General features: G+C 40.5%; 1 protein-coding gene across 5 annotated transcripts in view; it reads right to left on the bottom strand.

The window, feature by feature from the left end:
• The window catches only part of LOC104946575 (discs large homolog 1-like protein), a 71,328-nt gene that overhangs the window by 32,745 nt on the left and 15,169 nt on the right, over nt 1–23,414 (bottom strand). For 4 of the 5 annotated variants that reach the window (XM_010772436.1, XM_010772437.1, XM_010772438.1 and 1 more), the window contains 7 exons: nt 8,572–8,625; nt 6,430–6,480; nt 5,434–5,558; nt 4,646–4,815; nt 4,084–4,220; nt 2,962–3,106; nt 1,727–1,859 (listed from right to left, as the gene is read on the bottom strand). In XM_010772436.1, coding sequence (XP_010770738.1) covers nt 1,727–1,859; nt 2,962–3,106; nt 4,084–4,220; nt 4,646–4,815; nt 5,434–5,558; nt 6,430–6,480; nt 8,572–8,625 — 815 coding nt within the window. Of the gene's footprint in view, nt 1–1,726; nt 1,860–2,961; nt 3,107–4,083; nt 4,221–4,645; nt 4,816–5,433; nt 5,559–6,429; nt 6,481–8,571; nt 8,626–8,783; nt 8,865–23,414 lie in introns of those variants that run through there. The other variant, XM_010772441.1, reaches the window with a different exon arrangement.

The raw sequence follows: 23,414 nt of genomic DNA, 5'->3' as shown, positions 1-23,414 counted from the left end.
CAGAAGCTATTCAAAAAAGTGTAAAGTGTTTTGTTAGCAAGTTATCGGGGTATTAATAACCAATCCATACACTGTGCACCCAATTTGGGTTTGATCCCCCTTTAGCCTCTCTAGACCGGACATTAACACATTTAAAACTTGCCAAATAAATGGTCATAAAACTCGGCTTCAACCATCAATTACAGTCATAATTACAGTCAATGATGGGCAACTCAGTTTTAATGCAACAGTTAACTCTGGCCTAATGATACCTTCCATTAAAATGAGTCCTACATATCTCAATAGGTTCCATGCAGTGTGGTGCAAGATACAGATATTACATTTGGGAAAAGGATAGCACTGGTAATCTGTTCCGACAGACCCCCCGAGCTAAGGTGTTGGCATCAGTATATGAGAGAGAGTGTTTCTGTGCACCCCTTGTTCTTCAGCACACATTAACAAATAATCCCACATTGCACCTGAAGTCTCCGGGTTACAGAAACTGCAGATGTCCTTGAATTGAGCACAAGCGGTGGTCACTAATTAAAACCAATAGTCTTCTCTCTGCATGACAAACTAATCAGAGAGTGAAGAGGAATGATGAGAGAGAGCGCTACAAAATAGAGGGGCAGACGTCAAAATGACCATTCTGCAGTCGGTCTGAGGCTTATCAGATTTATTATAATCAAAGCGCACTGATTGGCTCAGAGGGCTATGACAAAAGGAGTCGTATTCTGGTTACCACGTGACGCCAGTTGTGTGACGAGGGTTGTGTGATAGACTGTAATACCTCCATTAAAATGGATTAAAAACAGTAGAGCAGCACAGAAAGAGTATCTGAATGTGTGTGTGTGTGTGTGTGTGTGCGTGTACATATGTGACCTGAGTTTACATGCCAGACCAAATTCTCACTGCCATCTGCCCTTTGCTGCCAAACACACGCACGCTCAAAGACACACACATACACAGCATGGAAGGCCGTCAGGGACAGAAGTCACTGTGTATTTTGGGCTCTCTAGGGACTCTGTTTCCCAATCTGGTGTTGTGGATCTAATTGAGGGCCACTTAAGACCTCAGAGCGGGACATGAGACACACAGCAAGGAGAAACGAAAGAAAGAGGAAGAGCAGCATTACGAAGTACATAAAAAGAAGCTTTGATGAAATAAGAAATGTCTTTGATGGACAATACAGATGTCTAACTGACCTAATAATACGCCTCAAAAGTTTCTTATAGTGTCTGTTTTATATTCATCTCCATTAGTTTTGGATATGCGGTAGTTGATACATTAACATATAATTAAATGCATTAATCCTTGGGTTATATAATATAATCCTATGTGGGACTAATTGCAATACAATTAATTGGTTTCTTAAACCCAAAATAAGCCATAAATTAAACCATACTAAGATGCGACAAGTTATTATATTTAATTTGTATTGAGTGTAACAATCTAACCCAAGCCATGATCTAATGTAACATATAACAGTAAGTCATTAAAGATATCTAGATAAAAAAAGTTTTTATAGTCATTAACCCTCTATATATATGGTCTGTAGATCAACGTTCTGTATTAGTCATCTTTGGAAACCCAGGGAGGGTTTTAAAAAGTAAACACATTACTATGTTTGTTTTTGCAGTATGGTTCTTTTGTACTCTCAGTGGGTTATCTAAAGTAAAAATGGGATATTGCATTAAAACAGTATTTTGTTTTCCTCTCTCCCATACATGTGTGTGTAAGGTCTTACCTCGGGATGTCGTCTTCTCCGGTCATCGCCCTGGGCAACGGAGAGTATCTGGGCGTGGTCAGCGGGGCGGGGCTTACAGACTGGCTGCCGCTCATGTAGGGGCTAATATGGTTGTCTTGATGTGGGGAGTACGCTGAAGGAAGAAACATGCACATTATTTTGTTCTTATTTTACCATACAGTTATACATACACTATCTTTCTATCTGTATCCGCACTTTTTTGTTCATTGTTAGTATGGAATTAAACATCCTCATCTGACCTTATATGGCATTTCCAGTTTCCATTTCCTCTGACAATCAATCGCAGCTCATACTGTCTTATTTTACGACAATCACTCAAACTGTGAATGAACTATTTATAGTGGAGATATGTGGAGAGATGGTGGTGAGATATATGCTGTTTGGTAAGGTATTAGATTTACAGCAGTAATAAAAGACATGTTCTTTTATAATTTGCTGAATTTGGAGCGGCGACAAGTGGCTGTTATCCACTAGGCCAAATGTACCCGGTCTGATTTTCAGACTGTTATCTAACACATTTAAAGCTGTCTGGTTGATGTCAGTATGTCTTTTAAACCACAACATAGAAAAAAACCAATGAAATTAAAAATACTGAAATGATATGGACACTGTATGAGCACCTAATGATAAGGATAAGGACTATTTTCTTTACTTATTCTGACGTTAAAGAAGTAGTTATATCTTCAACAAAATCCTTGATTCAAACTCTTACAGGTAGCTCCAGGACTGCCATGTTTGCAATGTCAACCACTAGTAGAAACATGCGTTTTCTAGTGTGTGTTGAGCAATACATATCTATGGTTCAGCACTCATTGAACAGTCCACTGTGGTATACGGCACTGAAGTAAAAATGTATGGTGAGGTCTATTAACCACTGAGAGTAAAGTCTGTTGTTATTTGAACCCAAACCACAGCCTTTGCCTAAACCACACTAAGAGTTTATTTTGAAAAGACTGTAGTATGTGGAAATTGTCACGTATTGCTTGACATTTGAGGATATGTTCTGGAAACGTAAGGCTTTTTTTCAAACCATCTAAAGCAAACATCCCAAAAGCCTTCTTCCTCGCTGTTCTGTGCACCATATGGCCCTAAATTGCTTCAGCCTCTTGGTTGATGCTGTAAATAAAGTTCCATAAAATGCCAAATCCTTCAAAAACTCATGTAAGATGAAAAGATGATGGGTGAATCTTGTACTGAAAGGTGTTTGTACTTACAATTGGTGACGTCAGGAGGAGGGAAGTTGTCATTGATAAAAAGGGAGGTGTGTTTGGCCACACGGAGATAAACCACGTCAGGAGTGGACTTCAGCGCAGCCACGGCATCCTCATGAGTCACCTCTTCCAAACAGGAGGCGTTCACCTGGACACACATGAAATCTCTGTTTTCCTGTTTTATTTTGAAAAGTGTTCGCCCCCTGTCTTACAGTATGTCTGAGTCTGCTTCCTTTCTCTGTGTTTTCCCTTCTGTTTGATGACTGATTCTGTTAGTTCTGCATGTATTTAAGTTCAGTTTTTTCTGTTTGTTTTGTGGGTTGTTTGAGTTTGATAAGGAGCGAGTTCTGGTCTGTACGCTGTATGTCAAAGCAACCTTGAATAAAGGTCATTTTCTGTTCAAACGATTGTCCCTGCTGAACTTGGGTCCAACCTGCCTTGCTCACCCTGAGACACGTATTACCATGTCCAGGCATGCTTAACACATAGGCAACATTATGTCCTTTACAGGCTGCAGCACTGACACAACGTTTGGATTCTATCATGCAGTTTTGTGGCTGCAGATGCATCCTAAAATATATTTCTTGACATTAACTTAATAGAGAAGGAAATGTTATTATAAAGGTTTTTTTTCTATGTTCAATTTCACTGCTACTGTTTAAAATATCCTTTAACAGGCTCAGAAGAGTACAAATCTAATTTACTTGTGTTCACTATCCTTCTTTAAAACAACTTATTTAGTCCTTTAAGGTAATTAACATAGAACGTCATTTGTAAGGATACAATAAACCAATGCAATGGAGCACAAACCTGTTTTTGCTCAATTCTTAATTAAAATGATAAACAAGGAAGTCAACCTACATTTTGAAATGTTACTGTAAAATAATATTTTCTGGTTTTGTTAAAGGCAATTCATTTTATATTTGGTATTAGTAAGGGAAATGTATGACACGTAAATAAATGTAATTAATGGAATGAATAATTTGGAGCTTCATTCCCGCTTACGGAGTAATAAGTAGTTTTATTGGATTAGAAGGTACCAAGTGTTGATGTGTGAAATGTAAAGCTTTGCATTTAAGATGAATACAATCTGCTGACTAAGATTAATGAAAGGGGTTTCCTTACAGCCATAAGTTTGTCCCCTATCTGTAGCCGTCCGTCTTTGTGTGCAGCCCCTCCTTCGATGACCTTCGTCACGTAGATACTGTTGTCCCCCGGGACATGTTGGTTTCCGACTCCGCCTGCTATACTGAATCCTAAACCTGAGAGAAAACATCAACAGGTCATATTTTTTATGCAACTTCTGGGTTTCCTGAGGACAAGCATACTGCTATATATTTCCATATACTGCAGTGCTGCAATTTCTCAGTCTCAGGCCCTTTTGAACATTTCTGACATTTAGATTCTTTATTTAATACAATTTACTGCATAGTAAAAAGTGAAATCCAATTAGTTAAACCATACCATCTCATATATTTCATATTTCAAAGCTTTATTGGCTCTATTAGTCTTTTCTAGCACCTGCCAAATCAGAATACTCTATATTTACCGCGGGAACATGCTGACTCAGAAAAGCCTCATCATACTTTCTCACTGTCGCATCGGTTATCATCTGTTTTTTCACAAAGTATATTCTACTCGCAGCTTCCTATGTAGGTTCTGTTTAACTTCTGTAGTGTTTTCTCACCTTTGGGCCCTTTGACCAGCTTGATATCCAGGACCCTCTCGCTGAGGCTCCTCCTGCGCCGTATGCACAGTCGGACCAGACCTCCTGCGTCCTTCAGCGCCTCCACCGCCCCGCTGTGGGTCACGTCCCTGACGTCCGTCTCATTTACCCGGACTATACAGTCGTTCACCCTGCACAGGAAGATAATCATCTTGCATCAGGAGTTTATGAAGAATATAAATGACACACATACAGTCTTAAGCTCAAATGATAGTGCTTCACTCTGAAACAAGAGGTCTAGTTTGGAGACCATGATCTTTTGTAAAGAAAGCAAAGAAAGTGGGAGCAAGCTGTTGTCAACATCTTGTAGTTGTTGTGGCTTGTAAGCTATACAAATAAGAACAAATAATACTTTTACTCAATTATTGTGCTAAATACAATTTGAAGGTGCTTTACTGGATTATTTAAATGTCATGATTCTTCCATTTCTACTTTATATATTTTGGATAATTATACTGTACTTTTTATCCCACTTCATTTATTTGACAAATATAGTAACTATTTACTTGCTAGATTCAGATTATTCATAGGAAATATAAATCAACTAGTAAATTACAATATGTATTGTTTTACCTTTAAGAACTGCACAATTAAAGTTATAGTCCAGATGATTTGTTTAAAAAAGTTTAACATTTCATTTCAGAGTTATGACTAAGATTTAGTTTAAAATAACAATACTGATACTGTTTGTGTTTGTGTGTGTGTGTGTGTGTGTGTGTGTGTGTGTGTGTGTGTGTATGTGTGTGTACCTGAGTCGTCCATTTTGGGCAGCGGCCCCTCCAGGTATAATCTTGGTGATGAAGATAGAGGGGTCTTCTCCGATGTGAGGGTTATCAGTCCCTCCTGCGATACTGAACCCCAGACCTGAGTTACCCTGCTCAGACACACAGATACAGAGAGTGTATTAAAGATAAAATACTTTCCAAACACACATACAGTATTGGTTTTATAAGATAATTGTTGATGCTAGAAGTGTTGGTCATCTAAGACAAACAACATTAAGTATCAGCTGGAAATGCAAACGTCAGGCACAAATCAGTGTGGAAAGAGGACGATAAATAATACAGGATTTATTATTCCCATTTCCAAAATGAACAAAAAGCATCTAAATACTATACTTATCTAAATGGCATTCATTGCAAAACTACATTTAATATCCCCCCAATTTCAACTTATTACAAAACGGATTCATCACCTGAACAAATGATATGTATCATATCTTTCTCCATATATCACTTTTTGACCAAATAATACATAATAGATCACACCATGACTTCATCACGCTCACTCTCTCGTGCTTTGTCACTGATTTTTAGAGCTAGTGTAATGTCTGTGGCTGTGATGCGTGTGTGTCCATAGTGTCTTTAAAGCAGATCCAGTCAGGCAGACAGAACCAGGTCACACGAGAATAGAGAGAGAGGCAGGGAGAGAGCCTCCGGGTGAGAGAAAGGAGAATATAATGAGAGAGGGAGGATGAGGAAAATAAAGAAGGGAAGGAAGGAGGAGGAACGGAGAGGAGAGGGAAACAGGGTTATCAGGGTCGGAGTGATGGACTAGGAACATAAATGAGAAACTAGCTGACAGAGCTGATCAAAGTTTTATGAATAATGTTTTATAGCCGTTTGTTGCTTTTGAGTTGTATTTCTATCTAATACATTTTAATTTCTGAACAGGGGGTTTGATGTGAATTATGACATTTCAGTGTATAAAATAAGCCCGCATGTGGGATGTATGTAAGTCTTTACCCGCTCCAGTGTGATTTCCTCATACTCATAGTCTGCTTCTGTTCCATTGACCTGTCAGGGAGAAGAAGAAAAAAGGAAAAGTGTGTCGATTAAGAGTAAATGCTTAAAGCTGTTTTCCTGTAATGGACACTCAAACGCTCATTAGATATCACGCTACAGCTTATAACATTCATCATTTATATGCAGCGCTTTTCCTCCGTGTCAGTTGCTATTGACAGGTACACAACCTCTCATGTGGTCACATCCTGTCTCTCTGCAGCCATGTCTCCTTTTACCCAGGATCCTTCATTAATGCCCTTTCCATTCATCCATCAGATAGCATCTTTCTCAAACACCTGGCTGATCCTCCGTCAGACCTTCAGAATGACGTCAGTGACACATTAAACCTTTATGTTTAACCCTGGTGTCACCAAGTATCGCATTGTTTCTGCCAGTATTCTGTGTCACACATTATTATCAAGTAATGCAAACATCAACAAACAAATCAGAATGATAGAAACGCAAAAATAGACATTTGATCTTTTATGAATGACGCATGAATCCCAGAGATTAAACTGGTAATGCGTGCTTAACGATGATGTACCTCTGATGTCATATTTAAGACCCATGGGCCAATCATGCTGCTCGGCCGGCTCTACTGTACTAGAAAAACATATTAACATCTAGATTTCTGGACTGACTGAACAACACAGGGAATTAAATCTGATCTGAGCTCACTATTATATACTTTTATGTTCCAGACCGTTTATACTTTGGAGATGAGTGTCTTGTTCCTGCTATAGCTGCTGCAGGCAGGCACGCACACACACGCACACACTCACCCACACACACACATATTGGTAGAGTGGCATCCCAATGGCCCATGTAATCCCCTTGGCTGTAATCTGTGTCTCTATGCAGTCAGATTAGTTTAGATTTGGAATTTATGTCGTTTCAAACAGAGGGCACAAGCTTCCATAAGCCACCATGAGCAGTACGTCTATTATCACCTACAATAACGGATAATATTCAACATAAAATATACTTTTTTCTAGAGAAATTAAGGGTAATAATTGAATGCCATTCTTAAAGCTAGAGTTCACAAACCTTGTAAAACCTATTTGTGATAATGTCCTGCTTAATAGAGTTAATTTATTAACAAAAAATGACTGATTTTCAAAGTTATAGATTCTACTTCCTGTAAACAGAGTAAAGATAACTTGCCTTGTGTATCTGCAGTGCACATTTTACATCAATTTTCTCTAAAAAAAGAGGCTCAACATAACACCCTTTCAGCAACAAGAAAACACAACATTTTTCATAGATGATCAAAGTAAAGTATGTTTCCCGTATTTTGTTTAACAGTAAAATAAGTACAATCTGCAGAAGATAAATTAGTGTCCCTCTTTCTGTATTTGAAGCAGTTCAGCAGGGAGTCATTCCACAGTAATGACTTAATAAACGTATCTAACAACCACAGACAGTGCTTCTCAATGGCAGCTGGACACCAGTAAAATGACATCTGGACCCATCCAATTCTGGCCTAGCTTTCTGTCTAAATCTAGAAAGCTGCTAGCACCATATGTATTTGTACTGGGGAGAAAGGTTGACATTTCTGAACATTGAAAGATACAACTTCAAAAAGTGCTGCATATCTTTACAGAGTAAGATATTCTTTCATATGACATTTCCATGGCTGGTATTTGTTTACAGGGAGTACAATTACTAAAGTATTGCAGATACAGCTGGAATCTCATATGGAGGCAAAATACAACATACAAATTGTATTTATTATACTATAAAAAAGAAAAACCTGACTACAAACAGGTGTTCATCACTGGTTTATCTTCTCACATATGGTGTGTTTTTGTCATATTTGAAAGCTATTTTGAGTACAAAGCTTTCTCAAAGTAGGGGTTAAATAAATAAATACATTATAAATACTACATTTACAAGTGTGGGTCCACCTTAAAAGGCTGTGTACTGTAAGGCGTTGTGTTAAATGTAAATTGCTGCATAAGAAAATCTTATTTGACTGCTCAGGTAACTACATTAAAGAATACAATTGCAAGTAGATTTGGCAACAACTTTACACGGTGTAAAGTACACAGTTGGGTTAGAGGTTTTACATTTCATTAGGAGTATATGTGAAGCAGTACTCACATATGGGGGGGTGTCGACGCTGTCGGTGTTGACCACCACTGGAGGGGGGTTGGCCTGCAAGAGAGAACAGCAAAGTGATTAAACATTTATAGCGCGAAGGAAATGATGGGGAAACCTAAGACATACAGTATGTATTTCACCAAGACGACGATGCTCCATGTAAACTGAAATGAACCACACATACACACAGAGATTTGAGGTAGAGGACTTACTCGTCTCATGTTTTGGTACAGCATGCTGAGTACATCTGCTACAGATTACCACTACGGAGCGACAGCAAACACCGCATGACATACTGCACAGCCCTTATATTGGACAATACTAAAGTACGGCACTGCAAAAGCGCACTGTAACATAAAGCTCTGTTACTGTGCCAGAAAGTACTCAGAGCAACTCAGTACTGCGCCACAAAGCCTGTACTTTTACATTTTAGATTGAACTCTGATGTAGATACTATACTCTACTAGTCTGTCCTCTCAACTGCATGAGTCCGGAGTTACATCAACATCCCAGATCCTTCTACTTTGTTATGGATCCATACTGAAATGCCCAACAATAACAATCTCCCCCTCTCTATGGTGTGCTGTCTTGTTCTTCCTTCCTGCCCTCCCCCCTTCTTCTTCTTCTCTAAGCAAAGTCTCCTCTTTCTCCCTGGCCTCCTGCTACGGTCCCGGTCTGAGCAGGTCACTTTTCAATCTAAAAGAGCTCGGGTTAAAGAAGCAGCAGCAGATGACTGACATTATCTTTCCTCTTGCTTCCTACACTAACACAGCAAATGTGAAATCTCACTCTAGCTAGTACTTAGCCACAAGGTGTCTTTTTCCTCTAATGTTTGCAAGTTGAGCACCATACCCCATCTTATGCCACCTGTCTCCACTTTTCCCCCTCCTCTCCTCTTACTTTCTCCCAAGAGAAATGTAATGCTCTCCGAGTCCAGCGTCTGCAGATCTAGCCTCTTCCAGCAAATCAGCAGTGAGCAAACCAGTCCATATCAATTAATCTGAAGTGCCAGTTCTTGTTCTGCAGCCAAAACAACTAACAAATCAGCGAACCAAACATCAAACAAGCTAGCAAACCAAATGGACAGTGCACCCAGACTTATTCACGGCATCAATGTGCAACAGACAGCAATAGCATCTATCCCGCTACACTAATCTCTACCTCCCTCATCCCCCCTTTTTCTACTCCTTTATCTTTTCTCCCACACACACACATGTATTATCTCACTCCATGTATCTCTCTCTCTCTCCACCACATGTCAAGCTGTCTGTCAGTCAAGCTGACAGGATGCTTGATCCCACACGGGAACAGAAAGGGAGAGAGAGGGGGGATCAGAGGGATTATACAGTACGTATGGTGGGAGGAGTCAAATCGGCCTGATCAACAACAGCGATGAGGAGCAGAGGGTGCAGACAGATGCAACCCCCCACCAATAAAAAAAGACATGAGTTAAAAAAGATAAAGACGTAATGTTGGGAGAACAGAAACGAATGAAAGAAGGAGGCAGTGGGGAGGAGACAGTGCATCTGCAGCTGTTAGGGTGTGTGTGTGGGGGTGTGTGTGTGGGGGTGTGTGTGTGTGTGTGTGTGTGTGTGTGTGTGTGTGTGTGTGTGTGTGTGTGTGTGTGTGTGTGTGTGTGTGTATTAATGATGTAGGTGATACAATCTATAGATTTGCCTGTCCCACTGTTTTGGCCAAACTTGACCCACTCTACCATGCTGCACTGTGATATATATCAAATGCACCCTATAGGACTCATCATTGCAAACTGTATAGCCTAACTGGATGGTCCTCACTTAATATGCAACATTGGTTTTTATTAATGTATAAAGCCATTTTAGGTAAGCTTCCACTGTACATATGTGCCAGATTTGCCCCAGTTTGTGACTCTCACAACCTCAGATCCAGTGCCTGGATACGGTTCCAGGTACCTGCCTTGCGGACTGAGGCTGGAAAAAAGGAGGTCTTTTTCATTATGGTCCATTGGTCCTTTGGAATGACCTTCAATCACGCTTAAACTAGAGGGCACTTGTCCCCTATAGCATGTTTAAAATTGAAGTGTACTGAAGTCCTTACCACCGCTGCTCTTGCAGTAATAAGTAGTACACCTTTCTTACTGTCCTAAATGTGCACAATATAGTGACTGCTTTTTCGTCTTTTGTTTCCTTAGTTGTGTTCTCTGTATTTGACATGTTTGTGTTATCTGTAACGTGGCTGCCTTCTTGGCCAGGTCAGCATCATGGGAGAAAGAAAGATTTACAAGTGGAGGATCAATTATGCTGTATACAAGGCAATCATAAGTCCTCATATTTTCAAGTCTTTCCCAGTTGATTCCATGGAACAGTACAATGGTGATGTGTAATTTTAGCCTTTTTTTATGTGTGGGAGTAAATAATAAGTTTTATATTTCAAAATCGTGTAACCATGAAGTATACACTTAACATCACCAAAATGTACTTAACATACAGTATACAAAGTGAAAGCACTCATTATGCAGCAGAATGGTCCCTGTCAGAGGTATATTATTATAAAGATATCATTTTTAAGGATTGCACAAACTTAAAGGAGGCATTCATGTGCTCAGAATGCAGTTGTTCCTGATCAGTGCATCACATTATAAAGTTTTGATTCAAATAGATGCAGGTGAGAAAACAGTACAATATTTCACTCTAAAACGCATCAGCGTAGAATTATATAGTACAGGTCAACATTGAAATTACAATACTAACAGTTGACTACTTCTGATTTCAAAATAACACTGCAGATTATTTCAAGATATAAACCCCTTTTGAGTTGGCAGTTGGTATTTGTATGTAAATAGCAAACATGAAAAAAAAAAAGTCGCCCAAAATGTAATAAAAAAATTAGGAACGATCAATATCACCAGAGGAACCTAGATAATAATGATTAAGGAACAAATGATAAGCTGTCATCCAAACTTTTTCTTATCAAATACTGGATACTTTCTCTTCTACAGGCCTGTAGAAATCCTTAACAATGAAAACCCTGTGTAGGAAAAACTTACTGCTTGAACTTTGTCTAGGTCCTGGCCTGTGTGATGTGGGGGTCACAAGTTCCTAAAGTTAACTAGTCTGTCACTCTGAGTCCACTTCCGAGCCTGACCTTTACCTGACTCTTGCACCATTGTAACACCAGCCCTGTACAAAGCAGAACACTTATTATGTGTGCATTTTTGTCTGTGTTTATGTGAGTGTGTCATTCAGAGCGGCAAATCCAGTGGGTCTGTCAGCTGGTGATTCCATTGACACGCCATGTCAGACTGCACGCTTATGTAACGTCAATTTGAGTGTGTGTGTGTGTGTGTGTGTGTGTGTGTGTGTGTGTGTGTGTGTGTGTGTGTGTGTGTGTTGTGTTACATGAAAGGTTGTGGTTGTGTTACATGAAAGGTCAAGAGAACAAACGTGCAAATATAAACAAACAAGCACTAGCACACACATAGACACACACACATCCTCCATATCCAGACAGTGTGTTTCTGCACTGTGCAACTGAGTGTTAGTTGTTACATAAACTTTTACACCAGCTGTGCTATAATGGCCTTATGGCCTGTTCCAGTCCAGTAAAGCACAGCTTAGAAAGAGATCCAGAGTATCTGTGGTTTGTCTCATCAGGCTGAGACACAGACAACATTGCAGGATGTTTAAATATGTGTCGGCAGGGGTGCTGGGTTCCCTCATCGTAATTATTAAATTAGAAATTAGCAGATGAATCATGATTGGATAAGCAGGAAATCAAGGATACCAACATATCTAAATGATGCACAACAGCAGCTTGTTAGATAATAACTCCTTCATATAATCTCATGTACACCCTCATACATTCATGAACATGAAAAAGTCAGAGGGCATACAGGAAATGTTACACATTTGCGGAATGATGAGTGTTGCACATGTCTAAACACTTAATTTTGATGTTACTTGATTAGCTACATTACTTTTCATTCATACATAGAAGCCATTGTTACGAGTCGATGACTGATGCTCACATTAATACACACAAATACTACCCTCCTCATATCCATAACCACGGTCATACTAATGTGCAGTGAAACTCCATTCGACTAATGAGCTAATCAGATGAAGTGCGACTCTAATCTAATCAGAACGACCATGCTGATCAGACAATCTCTAGATAGCAGATGTAGATATAGCGCAATGACTACCCAACCGATAGCTGATAACAGGCAGCTGCATGATCTGTTAGAGTAACAACCTGTACTATGAACCTAATGTATTTATATACAACGCTCAGAGTGCAGTTCAGTGTGGAGAACAACACTGAAGCACTTCAGGCTGTCAGCGCTTCACTTAAAAGGGAAATGTATATAATAATGATAAAAGTACAACACTTAGGGGTTTGCTCACAGCGGTCAGTGTACTGTGAAGAAGTCTCATGGTGATACTGTGTGTCGGGTGAGAAGGGACATTTTTGTTGAAAAAGAAGGGCCATTTCTATCCTTCTCTTTGTGTCCCATCATTCCTTTAGCATCTGATATACTTTGACGTATTGATTCCAGGAGAACATTAAGGCAATATGGAATCAACTGTTGCTATGCTTCTTGATACAGTGTTATTCTTTCCACTTTTGTTGGAATATAAGTTGTTGTGAGATGTGATGACAATGCAGGATTTATTTATTTTTTTAAAGTCTAGTTCCTTCCTCCCTTGTGATTCAAGGTTTACTTTGCTGTAGGGCAAGGTTAAGTAAGAAAACGGCAAAAAGAAACATTGAAAATAATCTTAAATGACAATGTATGGCATCTTGATTTCCTCAACTGACCATCACCCCAACTGGTTGAAGAATGTATTCTTGAGTGCCTAAAAAAAGTGTAATACTGATATGTGTCTATTAAATATGCAAAGCATAAATATACATATTATAATAAATATTGTTATTAATATATTATTTATAAACAGTGTTCAGAATCTTCATCAGACATTAATTATTATGTTTTTGTCAGCGTTGTCCTGTGCCAGGAGAGGCCTCACACTATTTACACCATATCGATCCATCTACCAGCCAGCCATGAAACCTACCTGCACATTGGCCTGTATCTTTGGAAAGTGGTGTATGAGCGGGATGTGTGCGGGCGTTTCCATTGAGTGTGCGGTCCAGATGTAAGTATCATTAGGCCACGGCCTGCTCGCATTCTTGCCCTTGGCTTTGCTCTTTGTGGAACTCTTCGTCACACTGTCCCTCAGGTTGGGAAACTTTCCTCTGGACATAGTGGCGGCCAGGTTGGTTGGCAGGGTGTTCCACCCATATCCGCTCAGCCCTGAGCACAGGGGGAGCTGTGGAGAGTGGAAAGGGTGGATGGACAGTGACTGGGAGGCGTGAGGAAGAGAAGGAGGGCACTGGTGGTGGTGGTGTAGTTGGTAATGCTGGAAGAGCGAGTGGTGACTGGGTGAATGGAGCTGCATCGGCTGCTGCTGTTGGTGGCAGATTTGATGAGTTGACTGTGAAGAAAGCATGTGATTTGGCGACAACGGTGGATGGTAGTGTTGATAGTTTGGAGCATGGTGCTGCAGCTGATGATGACTTGGTGATAAGTGAAGCTGGTGGTGGCTCGGCGAGTGCAGAATGCGATTTGGCGATTGTGGAGCCAGCTGGTAGGTTGGTGAGGGCGGAGCTAGGTGATGACTTGGAGATGGTGATGCAATGTGGTAGTAGCTGGGAGAGGGAGAAGGAAGCAGAAGTTTCTGCGAATGGCAGCCATGTTTGGGCGAATGGGGAAGGGGATTTGGTGAGTGAAGCGATAAAGGTTGCAGATGATGATTTGAAGTCTGTATTTGCAGTAAATTCTGGTTATGCTTTGCATGACAGTGGCTCTTTCCAGACTTGGACTTCCCTTTGCCGGATTTTCCCTTACTGCCGCTGCTGGGCTTCTTGGGGCTACAACAGAACTCGTGACTGTGGAAATAAGTAGTCATAGCTACAAAGATATTTAAAAAGTCACAGAAAACGTCCTTATTTTTCTTATGTCTTTCTCACCACATCATCTTCTTTGCAGAGATGATACAAGGGAGTAGCTAATCAAACTCCAACCAATGTAGGTCATGCCTATCCCGAACAATTATCTTCCTTGTCCACTATAAAGTTGGTATTTCTGCCCGTCCTCTCTGTGTCTTAGAGTAATGTTACCTGTGATGTTGAATCATTAAAATAAAATTCCTTCTTTGTGGGCGTTCTCTCCAATTCTTCTGCCTTATCCCTCATGGATTAGAGCAGATAGTCCTGAGAAACGAAGATGGGATAATCCTCCTTTAGCGCAGTATTTAACACTCCTCTTCTCAGCTTTCTCCCCTCAGGAGCTCATTGACCCTCTTACCATCTCTCAGGGTTACAGGGTCAGAAGTAAGACAAAAAGGTGGGGTCCAAAGAAGGGTCCTATGATAAGTTCAGACTCCTTTCAGTCCTGCTTTCTCTCGGGATGTCTCACTTTAATGCGCTCAAATGGAAGATTTCTCATTCCGTGATCACGCTCCACTTCATGATCGGTCACTCAGAGTCACTCATGTTCTCCACCTATGATGTTGCGGACCCTAGCTTTGTAACTGAAGTGTTGGTGGCTCTGTAGATGATGCGGTTCAGTTCATATAATCCAAAAGAACAAGTGGATACAGTAAAGCTGGAGATTACTTAGATTCCTTTTGGTTTTCAGATTCATGTTGATTCCATCGAGGATAAAAAAAAAGTATAAAATAATTGTTATTCTTCTTTAACTGGTCTTGTTAAATCTTCCTGCTATCAATTTTTGATATTAAGCCACATCTCTGTGCACAATTTTCAGCCTCTCATCTTTCTGTGCTGCCTCCCTCTCTCAGTTCATGTCCCTCTCTCTCCCCAAGGCTGCCCCCCCTCTCACTCTCTCCTGGTTTAGCCAATTAGGGACTTCCCAGGACTCCTGCACATGACAGCAGCCAGGCATGACTAATCGATAGGCAACGAGGGACAGTGAAGAGCTCAGTCAGTGTGTGTGTTCAGTGAACGGAGAGCTGTGATTGGTGGAGGGTGGTCCCTTCTATCAACCTTTGTCTTGTTCTTTTAAAGCATCACAAGGCAGACTGGGTCAGCTGGTATATAGTGTATGAAATGCCCGCTGTGTGTGTGTGTGTGTGTGTGTGTGTGTGTGTGTGTGTGTGTGTGTGTGTGTGTGTGTGTGTGTGTGTGTGTGTGTGTGTGTGTGTGTGTGACCCTACATGTTGGCCTACTTCCTTACGAGAATGTGTGTTTCTTTCCTTGTGCGTGTGTCTCCAACTTTAATCTTTGTTGGGGTGGAACAGCCATTTTAATCTACAGGCTCTAAAAGAATCAAGCGTGTATCCACTCATACAGTCCAAACCTCCAGGTATCTATAGGTCTTTTGATAGTCGGGAAGAATACAAAGTCAGTGCATTGAAGCGTATTCAGGAGCAAAGCTACAATGCAGTAAACATCGACCTGACCTGAAACTTTTTTTGAAAATGTCACTCCTCTTTTGGTCACGGTTTAGAACTATTGTATGGTACCGCTGGTTACTATAGAAACTCTATACTTTTTGCTTGACAACCACATTTCATCCAGTGTCTTTGTTCAGCAACTTTAAAATATTGGAAAATTACGCCAAATAGAGCATTCTCTATGCATTGTCCTTATAAAGTAATTTTGTATAATGTAATTTGATTAAATGGACTCAGTCTTGAGAGTTCATCCCTCTTTGTCTTGCACTATTCACTGGTTTGTGGTTCGATTCCAAGCTCCTCCTTTCCACAAGGTAAAATCACCGTAAACAATTCTGAACTCTAAATTGGAATTCCCTTACATGGGAGCTGCACCGCCTTCAGTTTGAAAGTATACAAGTGTTTGAAATGCACTCTGAAGCACTTTTCCTATTTGGGTATATAGAAAATGCTAATTAATCTTACTTTTTTTTCACTTAATAGTTAGGTCAATTATTATTTTTAAAACTTAACCGTGATCATACTTTGTCATATCATACTATATAAATAATCCATTGGTCAAATCCTTTAACATTTTTGTACATTTATGTCAAACAGAAATCGATTAAATCCTCAATATTTGTTTAACAGTGAGATTATGAAAGGTCTTTGTCTTTAATATCCATTTAGTTATAGCTCCTGGCTTCTTCCAGTTGGCTAAAGCTGGTATTTAAGAAGGAACAGCAGTTACCATTGGTTGGTGTATACTGAAACACACAAACACACACATAGTTATATGCTATGATGTTCAATCCTCTATAATGTCAGCAAATATATGTCAGAACTTGCCCAGAACCAACCTGATAAGAGAGATAGAGGCAGACGGACAGACAGACAGATGGGGGACAATAAAAAGCAGCGCCCATGTAGAGAGCACAAAAATAGATGAAAAGAGGGTGAGGGCGGTTGAGAGAAAGGCTGTTATAACCACCCAGTGTGTGAGTGGCCATGTGTGTGTGTTCCCTGTGTAAAGTGCTGCTAGCGCTGCAGGCTAACCGCTCAGCTAGGAGAGGATGAGCAAGGAGAATAGGCTGTCAGCATCACGGTGCTAGATGAAGCCCTCACTAATATATCGCTGGAGGGTGGAGTAGGAAGGTTGGGATGATGGTGAGGAATGGTTGAAGTCAAGAGATGAAACAAAGAGTGGGGATGGCAGGGTTAAGGAAGAGTGGAGGGTGAGGGTTTGCACATTATGTTAGTAGAAGATGTTATGGTTGGGGTTAAAACATTGCAGTCCCATCAAGTCGAATCACATGTATGATCCGTCAGCAAATTGTAGTGCCTGCTACAGTTGCAATATCCAAAGGAGTCACAGGCTACATTCATTACGTTAATATTGTTATGTATGAAACATCTGAGTCAGCGTGCCCACACCATCAAGCTCTACTTTCTCCCCCACTCCCTTTAGACACGGTTCTTAGAAGAACTCTTAAGAAACACATCAAATTAGTCTATCGAGCGTGGCATCATTAATTTAGTTAAATGGCCTGCTTTATTGAATCTTCGCTTTATGTTCTGGGTCAGACTGAACCCGATGATAAAGATACAGGAAAAACAACCTAGTTTATTGAGCGTCAAAGCTTTCGTCTTCACTTAATTGGTGTAATGGATATTCATGATTCTAGTGAAAACCGCACACGTATTACCCGATACAGGTCAGGCTGACTAAGAGCGAGAGGAGCTACAGAATATAAGGAGCTGCATAATCTAAAAAAAAAAAACCCACCTGTCTCTTGCTGTTGGATATACATGTCTTTGTTTATAGTCAAATATATAGAAAAAAAAATTCATTTCAGATTACAAAAGCCAACACTAACTGTTTCACCAGCTCCAACACTTCTATTCCTACAATGACATTATCTTTACTTTGTATCTGTTGACTACTTAGCATCTCTCTCAAAAGCTATTCTGTGACTATGCCAAACATAATAAATGAGAATCAAATGTGTTTGATAGGGAATACATTCTTGGTAAGGGGCTTTGATAGCTAAAAAGACTAGCATTTAATAAAACATCATGACACCCAAATTCTACTGTCTGAAGGGAGACAATATTGTGATACAAATGTTCCCCAGCAGGGGGCCTCAGACTCCACAAACACATCTGTCAGCAGACACAAACACAGACATGATGATGCTAATCTACCGCACGTTTCCCTCGTCATTACTGAGATATTGGCCTCAGCTGTCTGATATTATCAGAACTGATTGACAGCATGTATGATATCATAAACATCTCACAGGATCCTAGAAGAGAAGACAATTGGTGGTGGGAAACAGATGCACACAGGAGAAAAGGAGGGGGTAAATCTCGTTTGAGCTTTTACATACAATCATGGCACAGAATTATGCACTGAAACAATTGATTATTTAAATGGATTTTGAAAAATGCAGTTTTGTTTGTTGGTTTGTATCATTTTTGTATTATTCCCCATACGTGTATATGACTGCAAGTACTCTGTACTTTACGCCAGCATTATTATATAGTAAAATCTTTAAATAATGTACTGCAGAGTTCAGCTCTATTATTATTAAAAACTGGTTTTGCTGTTCCTGACTGAGCCAAACTAAATTGATATTAAAATTGACGCTGCATAATACTGCAAGTACACTGACATTCTATGAAGATGTAAGGGTACAGCCTGAGATCTTCATTATCATACATAACACCAGCAGAAAACACACAGTATGGCAGAATCAAACTTTTATAAGATGCTACCAATGTCTATACAGGTCCTGTCGTATACAGGTTGCAGACTTTACTACAATACGTAGTAGAATACACTGTATGTGAAATCCATTGACTGTGCAAGCATTGAACACTTAATTGTGCAGTGAACACAATGAACTGCAATCCGATACGATCTTTAATTATTCCTATACTGTCAGAAGCTATTATATGCTGTAATGGGATCTGAGCGTTAGTAGTGGGGTCGACAGGGGGATTCTTCTACTCCGTAAAGCTCAGGTGATCCTCTTCCTCTCACACTGATCTGGAAGCACTTGTGTGTGTCGGTTGGGTAAGATCACTTCCTCAGATCAGGACACTCAGTTCAACAGTGATTGAATAGCTCATTCATCGTGGAGTTCAGAATACAATACTCTCTCCTTTCTCATGTATCTGTTCCTCAAACACTTTCTGGTAAAAACCCTAGCTTGTAATCTTATGCCTCAGTCCAACTTGGAGTGTTCTCTGTGTTTGTATTCTTCGTCAAATATGTTCTTAGAGTTTGTCAGGGATTTCTTTGACGTTGTGTCTTTCTGTCTTTATCGTGATATCTAAAGTGTCTGAAAACTTGAGATCTGTTCCTCCACTAATTATAAACTGTTTTGTAGTGCTTGGAGATGGTATACCAATAACCACTTAAATCCTGAGAAAGAATGTCTGCCCTCCAGCACTGTAGAACATAATTACAAAGAGATTGCTTTACGATTCCTCTGCCAGTTCCATACTGTAATATAATGACACAAACGCTTTTCTATAGAAATGACATTGATGATGATAACACAAGGACTGCAATCAACAATTATTGTCTTGATTAGTCTTTGAGATTAAACTAAACAGAAAGTTGTGAAAAATGTCCATTACAATAACAATAAACCATTAAAACCATAAAAAAAAGAGTTTAGTTCATAATAAAGTTACACATTTAAAGGGCTATCTTGTTAATAACACTTTAGGAATATGGAATCAGTGAATATTTGTTTCAGTGCTAAAACTTCATTGATTATTAATATACATTAGTTGCCAGATTGTTTACGGAATTCAATACTACAGGTAGTCATGACCGAAAGAACGAGATCGCGGGTACAAGCGGCCGAGATGGGTTTTCTCCGCAGGGTGGCTGGTGTCTCCCTTAGGGATAAGGTGAGAAGTTCGGTCATCCGGGAGGGACTCGGAGTTTAACCGCTCCTCCTTCGCGTCGAAAGGAGCCAGTTGAGGTGGTTCGGGCACCTAGTTAGGATGCCACCTGGGCGCCTCCCTAGGGAGGTGTTCCAGGCACGTCCAGCTGGGAAGAGACCAAGGGGTAGACCTAGGACCAGGTGGAGGGACTATATCTCTTCGCTGGCCTGGGAGCGCCTTGGGATCCCCCAGTCAGAGCTGGTTGATGTGGCCAGGGAAAAGAACGTTTGGGGCTCTCTGCTGGAACTGCTACCTCCGCGACCCGACCACGGATAAGCGGGAGAAGATGGATGGATGGAATACTACAGGTAACTTCAGTCCAAGCAAATCCATACATGTTGACAAAGTCATCCTTATTAGACCTGCTCCAATGACCAGACCATTTATTTAGATTAGATTGTTCTAGATTAGCCTTTCTAGTGACAGGCAGGTTCCCTCCTCCTTGAATCACTTTCTGTTCTAACATTCACTTTTGTCTTCTCTGTTTAACGATGGCTTTCATAATGAAAATCTATGTATTAAACAATTAAAAGACTGTAAATGAATGCAACACGTCCAAGCGTGACTGCATGACAAAACTATCACGCAGCCTGGTCGTATCACACTGGCCGCTGTTGCTGTCATCGTCATTTGTATCCAAGTGAAGTTTTCATGTGGCAGCAGTGAATGGATAGAGCCTTAAGTGGTGTCAAACAATTCCTTGCTAATTACAGTAGGATAGATGGAGCTGTCGTTATGTTTCGTTCAGCCTCATTAGGTACCGGTCATATTAACTGATTGCTCGATGTCAGCAAATCTGCATTGATTATGTCAGCATAGACAGAACATGCTGGAGGAAGAAGCCTGATGGAGAGGGAGGAGGAATACATTTTGTGTGTGTGTGTGTGTGTGTGTGTGTGTGTGTGTGTGTGTGTGTGTGTGTGTGTGTGTGTGTGTGTGTGTGTGTGTGTGTGTGTGTGTGTGTGGGAGATAGCCGATATGCGAGCTTCATCCCACACACAGAAGGTGATGCACCACCTCACACACTCTCGAGCACCACAGATCTAAAGCGCTACTCACTCCTGCGATACAATGTGTGTGTGTGTGTGTGTTTGTGTGTAAATGAGCGTGTATTCTAAGACTTTAAGTTAACACATACTCCTCTGCACTTTCTTCATAACCACACACACACACACACACACACACACACACACACACACACACACACACACACACACACACACACACACACACACACACACACACACACACACACACAGCTCTGCGAGGTGATCAGCAGCATCACCATGACAACAGCTGACGCCCCCCGCAGTGTTGGCGAGCATCAGAGAGGGCATTCATTGGTTACAATGGCCGATGATGGTCAGGGTTGTAAACAGTTTGCATTAGCACCTCCCACTGATGACATCACCTGGATACTATTAGGATTTATAAGATGAGAACAATGATGGATCTCTTGTTCTCAATATGAAACAATTTCTTAACAGCCACAGTAACACAAGGTAAGTTAAATGATTGAGTGGGTGGTACAGATCAATCATGGCGCCTTAAAGCTTTCAAACAAGTCTGAACATGTTAATGCTTCTGATTCATTAGTTCTATACTTCCAGCTGCTCAAATACTTATTTCCCTATGGTATGCATGCAGTGCTGCCATGGTAGAAAGTGAGCATTGATCGTGTCCAGTTCTGTGGTGAATGAACACCAAACCTTTGTCTGATTCCATATCCCGTTATTTGGCTCTTTTTGTAAAATAAATGTACAGCCTTCCCTTCCCCACACTCCTTCATGGCTTCATTCCTATGCATCGATGATGTATAGTTTCTGAGTGGGCAAAGAGGACAGCAGGACGTGAAAATGTGCAGTTACGGTGTGAAGAATTACAAAAATAGAAGTCGTACTTTGGTGTGTCACATACAGCCCACTCAGTAACAGATGATCTATTAAAAAAAGATGCAGCAGAAGCTGATTTAAGTTTTATAACATTCAGGTTTACGTGCCCGCGTTAGGACGAATGTACATAAACATGACCTTTTCTGCGCCACGCACCACTCGAGCAATGCAGGAGATGTGTGCGCGTGGTATCCCATGAGGCACAGGGAGAGTGGAAAGGTACCTTGGGCAGCAGAAGCATTATCAGCCTCTCTCTTCAGGAGAGGAGGTTGATCTCTACTGAACACACGCACGCTGCAGTATGGGCTGAGAGTGTTACTGACGTGGCTCCTGACACCCTTATTCTATATAAATGACATTTCAATAACTCTAGCAAACATTATGGATTTACTTACTGTTTTGCACAATTTTCCTTTTGAGAGTATTTGCTGTTATACAAACAGGTAAACTGCCCCATCCCGTGTACTTCATTTTAACTTCTTAAACAAAACCGTTGCCTTACATTTGTGTTGCTTAGTAGAAAAGTGTATCGAACTCAGTGAAGTTGTAAAGCCAAAGAGAAAATGTAATACCAGTCTAACTACGGTAACTAACTGGTGTTGGCACTATTACTATATACTTCATAACTAATCTTTTGCTAATAAAATAATCCGTTAACTGAGTCTGTCAGCTGACTCGATGTGTGCTCGTTACGTTGATGGATACATTATTATATAATCAGGTAATGTGCATGATATATTGACAGTGTCCACTTTGAGCTAATAAGCTATCAGATTTCACTTACAGTCCTAATCAATGTCTGATTCTCCCTCTATTTCTCCCTCTAGCTCTGTCCATCACTCTCTACCTCCACTTCCTGTGACCACTAAACACCTCTTTGAGGCTTTTAGAGCTCTTCCTGAAGAGCCAGGATGACTTTCATACCTCTGCTTTACTACTCATCAATTATACAGAGACATGAGTGGGGTAGAGGGAGAGGGCCACAGTTTGTGTCTACAACAAACAGTGGGTTAACCAATACTATGTGATGATTGAAGGTAATAAGCTCAGGTGGAGATACAGAAAGAGATCTAAAACACATAAATAAGATATGACACTTTATCAAGCTGCCCGCAAGGCAACATAAATGCTGCATTCTGCTCATCAGACAGATGGTAAAAAAAAACACTTTGATATAAGGCTTTAACAGTAAAGAATTACACACTCTTGTAGATTCAAAGGACAAACTAAAGGTAACACTGCAGCAACCAAAACACACGGATTGACTTGAGGGCTAATAGCTCAATGCATCAAAACCATCATGGTCAGCAAGGATGAGACTCTGCAATAAAGTGCTTTCCGGTGATATAAAGTACAAGGTTATGTCTGGACCTTAACATGATCCAGACCTACTCATGTCACTGTGTTTTGCTCTATATGGCTTGTGTCAGAGGGAATGAATAATGTGATTAAATTGTAATGGATGTGTGTGTGTGTGTGTGTGTGTGTGTGTGTGTGTGTGTGTGTGTGTGTGTGTGTGTGTGTGTGTGTGTGTGTGTGTGTGTGTGTG

Source organism: Notothenia coriiceps, unplaced genomic scaffold (genome assembly GCF_000735185.1).
Source record: "Notothenia coriiceps isolate Sejong01 unplaced genomic scaffold, NC01 NC01_scaffold00011190, whole genome shotgun sequence".
NCBI lineage: Eukaryota > Metazoa > Chordata > Actinopteri > Perciformes > Nototheniidae > Notothenia > Notothenia coriiceps.
The sequence above is the reverse complement of the archived record's forward strand: the minus strand, read 5'-3'. Positions and strand labels throughout refer to the sequence as shown.